The sequence below is a fragment of the Apteryx rowi genome, unplaced genomic scaffold, assembly GCF_003343035.1.
Source record: "Apteryx rowi isolate R43461 unplaced genomic scaffold, aptRow1 scaffold_761, whole genome shotgun sequence".
NCBI classification, from domain to species: Eukaryota; Metazoa; Chordata; class Aves; order Apterygiformes; family Apterygidae; genus Apteryx; species Apteryx rowi.
Window position 1 is genome coordinate 188,849 of NW_020451051.1, and position 14,415 is coordinate 203,263.

At 38.4% G+C, this 14,415-nt stretch overlaps 1 protein-coding gene across 1 annotated transcript in view; it reads left to right on the plus strand.

The window, feature by feature from the left end:
• Positions 1–38: 38 nt before the first annotated feature.
• The window catches only part of LONRF1 (LON peptidase N-terminal domain and ring finger 1), a 17,512-nt gene continuing 3,135 nt past the window's right edge, over positions 39–14,415 (plus strand). The window contains exons 1-11 of the mRNA XM_026088309.1: positions 39–707; positions 5,822–5,940; positions 8,510–8,632; positions 9,246–9,392; positions 9,849–10,086; positions 10,173–10,263; positions 11,129–11,243; positions 11,821–11,942; positions 13,102–13,260; positions 13,378–13,540; positions 14,209–14,361. Coding sequence (XP_025944094.1) covers positions 83–707; positions 5,822–5,940; positions 8,510–8,632; positions 9,246–9,392; positions 9,849–10,086; positions 10,173–10,263; positions 11,129–11,243; positions 11,821–11,942; positions 13,102–13,260; positions 13,378–13,540; positions 14,209–14,361 — 2,055 coding nt within the window. The 5' untranslated portion in view covers positions 39–82. The remainder of the gene's footprint in view (positions 708–5,821; positions 5,941–8,509; positions 8,633–9,245; positions 9,393–9,848; positions 10,087–10,172; positions 10,264–11,128; positions 11,244–11,820; positions 11,943–13,101; positions 13,261–13,377; positions 13,541–14,208; positions 14,362–14,415) is intronic.

Here is a 14,415-nt window from a genome sequence, read left to right on the forward strand (position 1 = left end):
GCGCGCGGAGACGTTTGAAAGGGGGTCGAGCCCGGCGGCCGCGGCCGGAGCGCCACACCCCCGTGCCGGAGCCCGGCAGCCGATGGCGGTCTCGCCTGTGGCCGTGGGCTTGGAGGCGGCGCCGGAGCCGGGAGGCAGCGGGCGGCTCGGCTCGGAGGCGGATGGCGAGCGGGAGCTGCCGCTGCGGCTGGGCGAGCGGCTGGTGCCGGAGAACCGCCTGAAGGAAGTGGTGGGCTCCTCGCTGGCGGCGCTGTGCCTCGGCCCCCTGGCCGGGCCTCAGCGCCTCGGGACCCTCGTGGACTGCCTGGCGCTGCACTACCGCCTGCGGCAGGGGCCGGGCCGCGGCCGGGAGCGCGGCGCCGCGGCGGAGGGCGGCGGCGCGGCCGGCGGGCCGCTGCGCTGCTGCGGCTGCCCCAGGTTCCTGAGCGAGCCGGTCACCGTGCCGTGCGGGCACAGCTACTGCCGCCGCTGTCTCCGCAGGGAGCTGCGGGCGCGCTGCCGCCGCTGCCGGGACTGGCTGCTGCCGGTGGGGGGCACCGGCGCGGCCGCGGCCCCGCTGCGGACCAGCGTCGTCCTCAACCAGCTGGCGGAGAAGTGGTTCCCGGGCGAGTGCGAGAGGGCGAGGGCCGGCGTCCGGCTGGAGGAGCTGCTGGCCCAGGGCCGCTTCCGAGAAGCGCTGAGCGCCACCAGCCAGGCTCTGCGAGCGGGTAAGGCCTGTGGGGAGCGCGGCGGGCCGGGGCAGCGGGCTGCGAACGTGGCGGGTCGGGGGCCGGGCGCTGCTTCCCGGCCCTTGAGCCCCTTCTCTGCCCCGGCGGAGCTCGGGAGCGGCGAGCCCTCCGAGGAGGAGCCGGCCTGACGTGGGCGGAGGCTGTTAGTGGGCAAAAGGGGTTAAAAAAGCGCAAAAAGTAGTTTTGTGGAGTTTGCTGAGAGGATCGGAGCGGCCTCGCCGCGGCCGCAGCGGTGGCGGAGCCGCTGCGGCGCGCTCAGCCCCGGGACGTAGCGCAGGGCTGCGCCCGGCGGCGCGGTGCGCTGCGGCCGCCTCGAGCGGCGGGGAGAGCGTCCGGCAGCCTTCCCCGGGTCGCTGCTTCCCCCTGCTGTTGTGGGGCTTGTTCACAGGAGAGCCTGTGGGTTTGGTGTGGTTCTGGTTTTAGCAGTGACTGAGCCTGGGCAAGAGAAATTCCGTCGCTGTGCTTAACCTTGTTTCCTGAGAGAGCCCTCTTTTCAGTCTTGAGTGTCACCAAGACAATTCCCAGCAGGCCGGGCCTGGTTGCATAAGCAGGCAGGCATGGAGGGGGACAGGTTGTGTAATGGCAGTGACATCATGGGTGGGTGTGGTTGGGGTTTTATAATATAGTGTTGGTGTGGAGAGAGGGTGCAGGAGGGGAGGTAAAGGCACGTCCCTGCATTGTTACTTATATAGTGAGCACAAGTAGTATGTCTGGTACCATGCAAACTTGCAATATGGTCAGTTTTTCAGAGTTTAGTCTTTGTACAGGGAGTCGCATTCGGGTGATTGATACACCTAGACTGATCCAGTGACAAATTTTTATGTGGCTTTTATTCTATGATTTTTAATATTTGGTGACATGTGGGGCTGCCATTGCCATTTGTGCCATTTTGTTTCTGTTCAGAAATTTAGGAATTAATATTTTTATAAATTAAATACATTGCATTTTATGGTTTTCAGCTACAGAGAAAAACAAAAGCTTGCATAAGTCTAATTCTTCCAATCAGTTCTGGGGGGATATGTCAGATTTGGTTCCAGAATAAACTGTTTTCAATATAGGTGAGATTAAATCACAGATATTTTTTTAGTTGCTAGGGTGTTTGCAATATGTAGTATAGATGGGACCTAAGAAAGTGACTGATTTATTTTTAACCTTGGAACTGTAAGAAGTAGATTATTTTTCTTTGTGTGTTGTGAAATACAGCATTGACTTGTACAGGTCACAAAGAACTGGAGTCAAAGCTCAGTGGCCTTCAGGATGCAAATTGATGAATCCATTATTGATCAAAGGCTTATATGAATTCTGTTTCATCGTTCAAGATTGTTTTTGAAGGAATAAAAGAGAAAACTGGTAGAACACTGATCAGAACACTACTTAATTCTGTTAACTCTAGTATCTTTTCTATGAATTTAGCAATACCATAAGGCTTTATATATATGTGGGGAAATAATTTTGATTTTTTTTTTTTGTGAAGTTACATCTTGAATTTTGGTTTTAACTATTTTCAAATTTTAAAGCCATTTTTAACACTGTGATGCTTATCCATGGCTTTATTATTCAGATTCTGTATATGTGCTACATTTCTGTGCTTTAAGCTCCATTTCTTTTGTACGCCTTTTTCCTGTGTCTCCAGTCCAGAGAAGGATCAATATTCCAATTATGTTCCAAGCATTCTGATAAAGATCCCAATAAAGAATTCCATGAATTAGTGTACAGATTTACATTAAATGTGGATTTAAAGAGTTATGGGCTCACAACTACAAGTTTCAGGTGATTCAAGGCCAATGGGGACCTGATTAAGAAATGCTTAACGTCTTGTTGGTACAGTTTCCCCTTTCCTCCAGAGCCTGAATTCCTGCAAACATTTAGAGGTGGAAAAGACATACAGTAAGAAATGTATCTTATTTAAAATCATTCATGTACTGTTACAGTTTCCTCATTACTAGCTCATCTCTGCTTCTTTTTAGTGCAGATACAGAGTTAAAAGCTTGTAATTAGTGTAAAGCAAAAGCATCAGCACTAAACCTTTATTCAAATAGCATCTCTTAATAACTTCTGTTCCTTGAAATATCTGAAAGGTAAAGTACTGATGAGAGATTTGCCATGATGCAAAAGTTACTTTTGAAAAACATGAGGAATGTTAACTTTCATATTGATAAAATATTCCTTGTGGGGGTTGAAATGAAATAGTTTAATTAAAGGCAGTCTGTTGAATTAAAATCCAAATATAGCCTGTCTGTAGTCAAGTATCCTGAAAGACATAGCTAATAGTCTTGAGTAAATGGGCTTGGGAGTGATCACAGACTTGTTCTGGCTGGAGGGGGTCTCAGGAGGTCTCCAGTCCAACCTCCTGCTCAAAGCAGAGTAAACACTGAATTCCAAGCAGCTTGTTTAAGGCTTTGTCCAGTTGAGTCATGAAAACCTCCAAGGATGGAGATTCCAAAACCTCTCTGGGCAACCTGTATCAGTACTTTAATAGTGAAGAGTTTTTTCCTTATTTCAGGTCATAACTGCCCTTTTTTCAGTTTATGACTGTCTCTTGTTTTTCCTCTGTAAACTTCAATAAAGAACCTGCTTCTGTCTTTTAAGTAGCCTCCTCTTGGGTACTGGAAGGCTATTTGGTTCTCCTGAAGCCTTCTGATCTTTCCACTAAGCAAGCCCAGTTCCCTCAGCCTTTTATAGGTTGTGTGTTCCAACCCTGACCATCATGGTGGCTCTATAATACTGTATTTATGAATACTATGGCAATAGTCTTACAGGTTTTCTGTATGGTGGGTGCAGTGTGTTTCTTATTTTGAAAAATTCAGAGTATTTTCTAAGAAATGTGTAAATAACCATACTGGGTCRGACCAGAGATGATTCATTTATTGGTATGCTCTCACTGATGGTAGCTAGGAGCAGATGCTTTGAAAGAAATATGAAAAAACCTGGATGTATTAAATGCTTTTTTCCCCCCTTTGTGTACTTTCCTATTAAAAAATTGTGTAGCAGTTGTTATTACATTATTAAAATTATTTGTGTCTTTGGATATGCTAGAAGTGTTTTCTATATTTATTGGTTTGCTGAAACTGAAAATTCAAGCACAAATCGTTCCTGCTGCGTATTTATTCTTTGATCTAAGGAGTCAAAATAGTTTTACATCCTCAGTTTAGGTGGCAAATATCAAAATATATTCTGAAACATTGCCAGACAATGTTTCCAAAAGTATAAAACTTAGAAATTCTAGCTGCAGAAGTGGGCAGGTGGATTTAGGTCTTGCTCTTGCAGATATTTAGACACAGTTTATTTGCACTGATTATTGATTATTGGCAGTGTTTGTATTCAGCAGCAGGGTTGAGTCCTAATTAAACTCTTTTGTTTGGCCCTTTATTTCGTATCAGTTCAGTTGGAACTAGGCTTCATTCTTTGAAAAACAAATGGACAAACCGTCTGCCTGCTCTAGATTTGAACTGATGTTTTTAGCTTCAAATTCCCCCTTGCCTTCCCCACAGGAAAGAAGGCTCAGAGTTCCTCAGGTCTTCTCCTACATGTAGCAGAGGTCTGATTAAGATGAGCTGCTTCTGATTATGTGCAAATAAGTAGCTTGTTAGAGGACGAAGACCCACATTACTGCAACCTCTGAAGAAAAGACTTTCTGTTTATATTAACTGTGTTGGACACCAAACAGTCAAATACAGAAAACCACTGTCTGAAGAGTTTGATCAGAGCTCCTGCCTTACTAGGCTGTAATAGTCACAAAATACAAAGCCAAAGGAAAGCAGGCTTCAGAGTTCTTCTAGCTGCAGAATTGCATGTTTATTTTAAGTTAGACAGTTTCCCAAACTTTTGTTAATACACATTTACTGATTTGGAAATATTTGTATTTGAAGGGAAGCTGTCAACTCAAAACATAATCAGAACAACTCTTGAGTAGTTACAGCTATGAAATATATTGTCAGTTTTGATTTTCTTAACCATTTCTTTTTCACTGAGATCTTTTACATGTACCATTGTGGATCTAAATACAAAGCAGTACTTTGGAATACACAGGGACATTGACCAGTCTGGCTTTCTGCTGAAGCAGATTTAAATGTTAAACAAGTTAATGGTGGAAATTGTGGAAGCTTAAACTAGATGTTTAGAATAGACTAAGACACTAGAATATTGAAATGATTTTTACCCCGTGCAAAGTCTTGTTGAAACAAACTTAACTATTTAATTTGAGTATCTGGTTACAACAGACCAATGTTTGACTTGTTTATCTCCAACACCCTTTCTGTGGAAGGCACAGATGTACTAAAAACAATCAAGAACAGGGAACAGTCTACTGGCTTTTTCCAGGTAAAAACTATAAGTTGTATTATGAAAACCATTATTTTAATGGAATGTAGATGGCTACACTTCCAGTGCAGTTGCTTTACTGAAAGTGCAAAATTCTGCATTTTGAACATGAGAACTTGTCTTTACTGAACCCACACTAATGTTTTTCCATTGCAGAAGTTCTGCTAGTGTAACTCCCTACAGCAGGGCTGCCAGCTGGTGTTAATGGCTTTCTGGTATTGCCTATCTCTTTTCAGACAACGTAGTGATAAAGACTTCTGATACTTATCAGATGATGTCACTGTAAAAGTAGCAATACTGTATCTGGCAGGAGTTGGGCATTAGAAAAACAAATGCTAGCCTAAACAAAACTATTTGAAAGCAAACCTAACTTTTTAGTATTCGGATTTTACAAGTGAGATGAGCTCCCAGATTTGTGTGGTTTTAAACAGATGCACTGTAAAACTAAAATCTGTTTAGTCAACTTCTGTCATGGAAGTATTGAACAGTATTTTAGTCTGTCAGCCTCAGTGTTAGATTTCTTAAAAATATTTTTTCTTGTTGCTACTAGAAACATTAGAGGATTTGATAGCTTGAAAGACATGAGCTTAGAATTATTTCACTTTTTTTCATCCAAATGCTTAATGGGTATGGCAGTTATATTGACAGTATGGTACAGAGAAATGTATTATTTTCATCTATCATGGTTATGGTTTATATAGCTATAAAAGCTTATCTAATTAAAAATTACAGACTTCTGAATGATTAAAAATGCTATTTAATTCTATCTTCAGATTCTAGTGACTTGATGCTAAGAATTTACAGAGCCGAGTCATATGCTGGCCTCCAAGAGTATAAAACAGCCATAGAAGATCTAAATTTTGTTATTTCTAAAATGCCAAATTGGCCAGAGGTAAGTTGATGTGAAGTTTTCATTTTTCAAAATCTGTGTTTATCGATTAAATTAATTCTAAATTATACTTCCATCAAATTAAGAAACATGGTCAGTTAATTTGTATAAAACTTCTAAGTATTATCTGAACACTTGATTTAAGAAAACACACAATCTTGTAAGACATGCAGATCACTAAAAAGTATATTTAAAACAGTTTCTTTTCTGAGACAGAGTATAAGTAAGTATAGCAAGCTAGAGTGGGTTGACAAATATTGTGCTTCTCTTACAGAAGTGTTTTTTGTCTGTGTTAGTCTTTGGCTTCCTGTTCTAGGCTAAGTTTTTCTTTTTTAATGCAAAAAAGGCAAACTAATCCACCTGGAGCTGTTAATTTAGTCTTTATCAAAAACTTCAAGTATTTTTAGCTCATACCACAACATGAGAAGGTGGCTATTGACAAAGGGTTAAGTGGAGCAGAACCGATGTCTTGGGAAACATTATAAAGTATTTTTGTGCTGCCTACAGTTATTTGATAGCTATTCTTTATTTCTTTATAGGAAGAAAATTTTTGTGTTCTATTAAGAAAAGCTATCAAATATTTACAGACTTCAGCTTAATGTTACTGACTGGGTGGCTGACTGGCTGAAATTGTGCAGCCAGCTTCAGTTGCTTAAAGGTGAAACTTCTGGGGCCTGTATGTTTGGTAGGCTGATGTAATGGAGTTTTGAAATTTCTTGTACTGTCTACAAGTTACTCCTTTTAAAGCTCTGCACTTCCCAGAAGAGTTATAATTTGACTGTATTTCCCAAAGTCAAAGCATTTTCAGTATTGTCTGTTCCTTGAGATCATCATGTGAAATGAGTGAGCACTGGTACCAGTCAGGTATTTGGCTCTAGAACTTTGGCTCTATGTTAAGTCAATTTTTATCTCATTTTTCAGGTTTTATTGGTGAAAGTGTATTATATAAATAGGAAAACAGCTTTCTTTTTTCAAATGCTACCAAAGAATGAAATATATTTGGCACAAATACTAAATCCTTTTGCAATAGTATTGGTTAAAAATATAAATGTGTTTGGGGCCATTTTTAGTGGCTCCAGTATGAGGAGTTAGGGTAGTTTGTGCTGGCATAACCTGCAACATCTGTGTGTGGTCTGTTTTCTTGGTTTGTTTTTTTTCTGGTGGGCTTTTTATTGCCTTTTGATAAGGATGCTGCTGTTCTAGCTTGGAAGGTTTCTTTATTTTGGAAGGCCTAGAGAATCTTGGTGGGAACTGAGCTTTGCAAATAGTTCAGGCAGCTGGGGAGTCACTGGCCTTCCTAATTGTAAGATACTGCTCATTGCAGCACYGGCTGAACTCTGAGCGCAGCAAGAGTGGCCAGATATTGCCGAGGAAGGGGAGATAACTGCTTCTGCTTGGTTTCTTCTGTGGTCAACGCTTTCATGACTTCTGCAAATTCAGAAGAGCATCCTACTTTTCTCTTTGCTTGTCAGTATTGGTGGCATTGTTTACTTTTCTATACGTTTGGGAAGAAACCTTGCATCACTTAACTGAGCTTGGTTTGACAGGTTCCTTTAACAATTCTTACCTCTCTAGGAAGATGAGCAATCTCTAAGAGGAGAATTTGCATGCTTTCCTTCTTCAGGATATATCCTTTAGGATATATCTTACTGAAACTGCCCACATGCATCAAAGGAGATGCATGCCCTTATCGGATAGCCTTGTTTAACAGATTACTGTTAATATTGGCAGTTGTTCTGTAGAAACTGCATTGTTTTTTGTTTTTTTTTTTTTTTTAATTCAATTTTCTGGTCCATTATCCAAAATCTAGTCTACAACTGTATTGCTTTTATCTGACTTCTGTCTATTACTGTGAATGCAACTTTTTAAAATTGAAATGAGTTGGATAAGGGACTTAATTGTAACATCCTGTGATATATAGGTTCATCAACATTCAGTGGTGTTTTCTCCATTTTTATAGAGGAAAATAGTAAACTGATTTTTTTTTTTTTTCTAACTGGTACCTAGCATTCAGGAATAAAATATGGTTGGATGAAATAATTTCCAAAGTGCATTGTTTTGTATTGAAGATGTAAATTAAGATGCATGTAAGGGATGCATGGTAGTATGGCTTGTTCTGTTTATAGTTAGTCTTTTCCTGCAGACTAGAACCATAAGGCTTTTGGTGACACAGGGCAAAAAGGGTATCCTGTGTAAGCTATCATACAGAGAAATGTGATAATTTTCATTGTATGTCCCTCTTCCCTTCTCCAAAGGCTCGTGGAAAGGAGAAATTAAGGCCTTGTGTGAATTTAATACTTGGCAGGATTTTAACCCTTTGTGTAAATGAAAACAAATTCACTGGAAGGAGAGTAATGCCAGCCCATCCCATGGCTCTTTTAAAACAATGCAGGGGACTTATGTTAGATAAGGCATGTAGATCTTCCACATTCTGCACAGCTGAGGCTTGCTGAAGAGGTGCATTCTCTTTGTCATTGAGGCTTCTAATTCTAGCTCTGTTGTAATGCCTGTAAGTTGAATACTACAGTTCTATATCCTCTCTACAAATGTCTTTCGGTTATCTGTTTCTCAGGTCTACTTCCGAAAAGGAAAAGTGCTGCATGACTCTGGCTTTGTAGGTGATGCCTTACAACTATTTCTACAGTGCTTAGCCCTTGATGAGGATTTTCTTCCAGCCAAGCTAGAAGTAGAAAGGGTAATTTGATATATAAAACTGGATTACTATCACTCTGTCTTGATTCCTTCATAAAGCTCCCATTATGGTAGACTTTGAGCATCTGGCAGTCTTCAGTGCATACAGAGAAGGCTCAGATGGCATTTAGATTACTTTCTTTCAAGATGCATTGTATTGTGTTGAATAGGTAGTCCTAATGTACAAGTTCTAAATACACATGTTCCAAAGTACTTGTGCTTTTGAAGTTACTAAAGGAAAATATAGAAGTCTGGAAAGCAGACAGCAAATTTAGATACTGTAAACAGAAGTCTTTCATGCCCAGAACATAACTGTTTTTCTTTAATAATAAAAATTTATATTGAAAAATCTTCATGATATTGAATTGATAATGTCTAACTCTGAAGAGGTGACTCCCTTCTAGTGGAAAAAGACTTCTAGATAAACTTCTGTTTAGTTATATAGACTTGTAGCTTTTTGCCTGTTCTCAAGTGTTCTTAGTTGTTACTTAATAAAGCTCTGTTCATGAGGATAACTTCATGTAAATTAAATTCTTATTTTTCATATGTAGCTTTATAATAAAGCTATACCTAGATCCTTTTTCATTATTGTGAACACTCAGCTGTTTATATTCTAGACATTGTGTGATGTGCTGTCACCAGAAAATTTAGGAGAGAGTCTGAAGGAATCTGCTTGGAATTCACCACATGTTCGAAATAAACCTTTTATACTTGGTTCTGAGGTGACTGAGTCTTGCTGCAATTTACAACTTTGTACTGAGCAGGTAACAAAAACTATAGGATAACTTTTCTTCTTTGACTAATATGCAAAAATAAGAAGCTCTTATGCCCTATTTGTCACACTTATTTTCCAGCCTAAATGCTGACTTTCTGTAATTGGCTATGTTGGACAGAGAAGAACTGTGTTTTAGGAGTAATGCACTTTCATTTGGAGCATTAGGCCCCTCATTCCAGTAAACTACTTATTTGAAGTTACTGAGATTTGATATTAGTCACTACAAAATAAAAAGAAATTCTAGGCTTTTCTTCTTTGAAGCAGATGAAGGCTTTTGATTTGTTAAAGACAAGCAAATTTGAGTACTATGTTGACTTGTCAGATTCCTCTAGTTAACTAATGAACTACCTTTGGATGCCAATTTGGCTTATGTTTCTTTGCATGTTCATGTCTTATAGATTTATGTTACTCTGTATGTACAGTTCAGCTTATCTTATTTTTATAGAGTTTAGGAGAATCGGCAATACTGCAGCCTGTCAGCGGAAGCCTAAATCGTGCACAATCTGCCCATGCTCTTAACTCAACAAAAGACCTTGCCAAGGAAGATGGCTTAAAGAGAGTGTCTTCTGAACCCCTTCTCTCTGGCCAAGAAAAAGGTGCTTTGTTGAAAAGAAAGCTTTCCTTTTCAGAGCAGGATACAGTTGTATTTGAAGATGGAAGAAATAAACACAAAAAGCAAGGAGGTAAACAGTCATGTAATTCAAAATTTAAAGTATTTATTGTGTTCTGCCTTTCTTTGAAGTAGTATTTTTGTCTCCCTTTTCCTCAGAAAATACAAAAAGGGACACAACACTGGCTTATGGAACAATTCCAGGGAATTTGATTGATGTGTCAGATTTTGAGTGCTCTCTGTGTATGAGGTAATATGTTCTCTTTGATTCAGTATTTTAACTATAGATGTTTGGCCACGTATCTTTTACATATGTAAACTGAGGCATTTATGGGTTTTGATGAGTCCTAATGTCAGTTAAGAATAATTTTCAGCCTTCCTCTATCCCAGCAGTTAAGTGCTTATTTAAAGTGTCACTTGCTATAGTGTTGTATAATGCAGCGTTATTTTAATCAAATTGCCTTTTAAGTTAAACCTGATAGTGTTAACTGGCATCACAAAAAGGACAATGTCTTTTGCAGTTAAATATTTGTCTTGTTTCAGTTGATAACACTACTAAACTTTTTTTATTTTGGGAAGTTTAATGCTTAGATAAATTGCTTGTGATTCTGAGAGCTGTCTAGGAAATGTAGATACTTCAAAATGTCAGTCTACCTAAATGTAGTTGATGTATTTGGGAGCTCTTATCGAGTTGTCTTGGTTTGCAGAATAAATGTCTTAAAATATATTACATATGCTAAATTGGACATAATTATGGAAACGGTATGTTTATTATTGCTATTACAACAACTTAGCTTATTAAAGAATCACTTAATTTTGTGTATTCTGAATGTAGTGGAATCAAAATCTTAATATATTAGGATAAATGGTTGAATATTTGGAATGTTGAAATGTGTTCAGATTGATTAGAAGGGACAAAAAATTAGGGGTGCAGTGTTAAAGGGAAGCAAACTGTAGCAGAGGGGAAAAAGTAGCATGAAGAGACATGGGATTAATTTTCTGTGCTTGCTTATGCAATTTCTTTTTAAATCTTAAAGATTTAATGAGGTTGATCACTGACTTCTGGCCAAACACAAGCTTGTCATGTTATATAATTTTTAATAACTTTGTTTCAGGCTGTTCTTTGAGCCAGTGACAACCCCTTGTGGACATACTTTTTGCAAAGGTTGCCTGGAACGGTGTTTAGACCATGCTCCTCAGTGTCCACTCTGTAAGGAGAGTTTGAAAGAGGTACTGTTTCTCAGTGGGACTTCTGAAGACATATATCTTATTGGCTGTTTCACTTAAAACCAACAACTTGGATTCACTTGAGTCRTGGATTAGTGCTAGAAGGGAAAAACTTGAGACAGACTTTGTCAAAACAAGCTGATTAGGTTTGCCTCAGGACCTTAAAGGTTTTGTGTTTCAGGGATCATCTACTTTATTGGTGTGACTGAACTTTAATGTTTGCAAACTTACCTGTTTATTAAGACTCCCCTGATAATTTCTGTAAACTCTCCTTTTTTGTACAGCTATATAATCTGGGAAATCAATTGTATTTCTATGCTTACTAGAAAAAGAAACTTAATTAGATACAGGAGTTGTCAGACTCTTAAGAACTAAAACAGAGAATTTTCAAATATTAGAGTAACTTTAGGTGTGAAGTAGTGAAATGTAAGAACTTCAAAGCTGTAGCTTTTCATGGCTTTAAAACTTGTTAGAGCCTATTTCATGTATCATCGTTTTAATTAAAAGCTACATTTTCTTAAGTTTTGTGTTACTATATAAGAAAAGAAATATTAATACATTTTTAAAACGTTGCTTTCAGTATCTAGCAAGCAGGAGATACAGTATCACAGAACTGCTGGAAGAATTAATAATGAAATATCTGTCTGACGAGTTATATGAGAGAAAAAGAATTCATGCTGAAGAAACTGCTGAACACTCAAAGTAAGCTTGCTGTCCTTTATCAGAAAACTTGAGAGATTAGTGTGGAAATCATTTTTAAAAATGTGTTATCATTTTTGTGGTTATTAATAATGGCATATTATAGACTTATGAAGGCATATTAATTTGGTGTCTTAAATGCACATTTCAGAAAATGAACAAGTGTTTTTTTAATCAGTTCTGAAATAAAAATTCCTGCTTTGATAGCAGCAATGTGAGGCTCAGTCCTCTATAAAATGTTTGTGCCCTTTCATTTCTGTTTCTGCGTGGGCACTTCCACAGGGCTTCAGTTTTAGCTTTGCTGCTGTTAATGGAAGTGTCCTCTTGAATTGGCTGCACTCTCTCATATTTGAATTTCTTTCAAAACAGTTCATGATAGATATTAATATTATAAGGAAAGGTTTGATGAAGAGAAATCCATCTTTTTTTCTTACTTTGTAATATTTATCTCTAATATATCTCTTTAGATATATAAAGCGTCATGTATGTAGGTATGAATGCTGGAAAACTATTTAAAGCTACAGTTCATGCAATTTACATGGCAGAATCCATACATTAACATTATATTTTTATAATTTGAAAGGCAGTAAATTAAATACCTGGTAATGTTTTAATGCGAACTTGTTTGTATGGGATCTGCTACTGTCAGTTGTGCATACTTAATAAAAAAAAAGCTTGAAGAAAATCCATTTTGTTTTTCAATTAGCTGACACTTGCAAGGTAAAAATCATACCCTGGCTTGCATATCCTGATCTGGAGTCCATCCTTGAAAATAATCCAAGTGGTGACTTAGTTACTATGTTGTTACTGCTGCAATTTTTTTTTTAATTTCAGGAAAATAGTGCATTTGAGGGCATAATGGTTTGTGCACATCAAATTAAAACAAAACAAAAACCCCAAACAGTCATTCACTGACTAGATAACTCTTCATTATTAGAGTTACTATCCATTATGTATTCAAATCAGTACACAGGTGTTCAGTCACTGTTCATAGTATGGCTTTTTATTGTTTATGAAACTTATTATAATGTGCTTATTATTACCCTTCAGTTACAGGTGCTTTATGACCTCAGACTTAATAAACATAATACAAAAATGTACTGTCTTGGTATAGTTCAGTGATCAGATTTTAAACCACCTATTTCTTTTTTGTTCTTTGAAGCTTGACCAAGAATGTTCCAATGTTTGTTTGCACTATGGCATATCCTACTGTGCCTTGCCCTCTACATGTGTTTGAGCCAAGATACCGACTAATGATTCGCAGAAGTATGGAAACTGGGACTAAACAGTTTGGGATGTGTATAAGTGATTCTCAGAATGGGTAGGTTTGCATCATCATATCATGCTCCTGCTCTGTTCTGTTTCTTTTAATTTTAAAATAAAAAAAGTATCCTCACAGGAGTGTGTAGTTGCATTACTGACAAGGTCTCTTTTCTAGTTTTGCAGATTATGGATGCATGCTGCAAATTAGGAATGTTCATTTTCTGCCTGACGGACGGTCTGTTGTTGATACAGTTGGTGGAAAGAGATTTAGAGTTTTACGAAGAGGGATGAAAGATGGTTATTGCACTGCAGACATTGAATATTTGGAAGATGTTAAGGTATCCAGAATGCTTTACAAATACTTACTTGAGGACTCCATTTCAAATGTTTAGGTACCCAGATCACTGGAAGATAGGATCCCAGCATGTAGAAGAAATGGAAATTTTTATTATTATGAAATAATAGAATACAATGCTTTTTGCTTTTCATTTTGCTTGTTTAAACAGGCAAAACTATTTGAACAGTAGTTTGTGAAGCTGTAACTACTTAGATATATCGAATATATATATTAGATAAAATATTTTGGTGACTTCTGAAACAAGAAAGTTTGGCTTTGCGTGCTATTGGGAGCATATTTATACTGTGTGTATTGGGTTTTTTTGTGTTTGAGTTTCACAGCCATAGAGTTCTCATTAGAAGTTTTTTGGTTGATGTTTTATATGTATGATGTTTGCAAAGCAGGAACTCCACATGTGTTTACCTCACTTGTTTTTCTTTACTGCCTTAACCCAAATACCTTCATGTTTAAAGTGATAATTATTTTGTTAATATCATAGGGCTTCTTTACTGTCCAGTCATTAGCAATCAAGGCTGAGAAGAATGCAGGAAACTTAAATTAACAGAGTTGAAATAATGTGGTGTGGGTGGGGGTTTTTTTGTTTTTTAACTTAAACATTTTAGTAATTGTTTCTTTGTTCATAATGTATTACTAACATTCCTCCTTTAGGTTGCTGATGAAGAAGAGCTAAAGAAACTGAGAGAACTTCACAATTTTGTTTACAATCAGGCCTGTAGTTGGTTCCAAAACTTAAGAAACAAATTTCGCACTCAAATTCTTCAACACTTCGGGCCAATGCCTGACAGGGAGGAAAATATACAGGTGAGACATCACTTAATATCAGTTATTAATTGCTTATTTCTAAAAATAAAAATC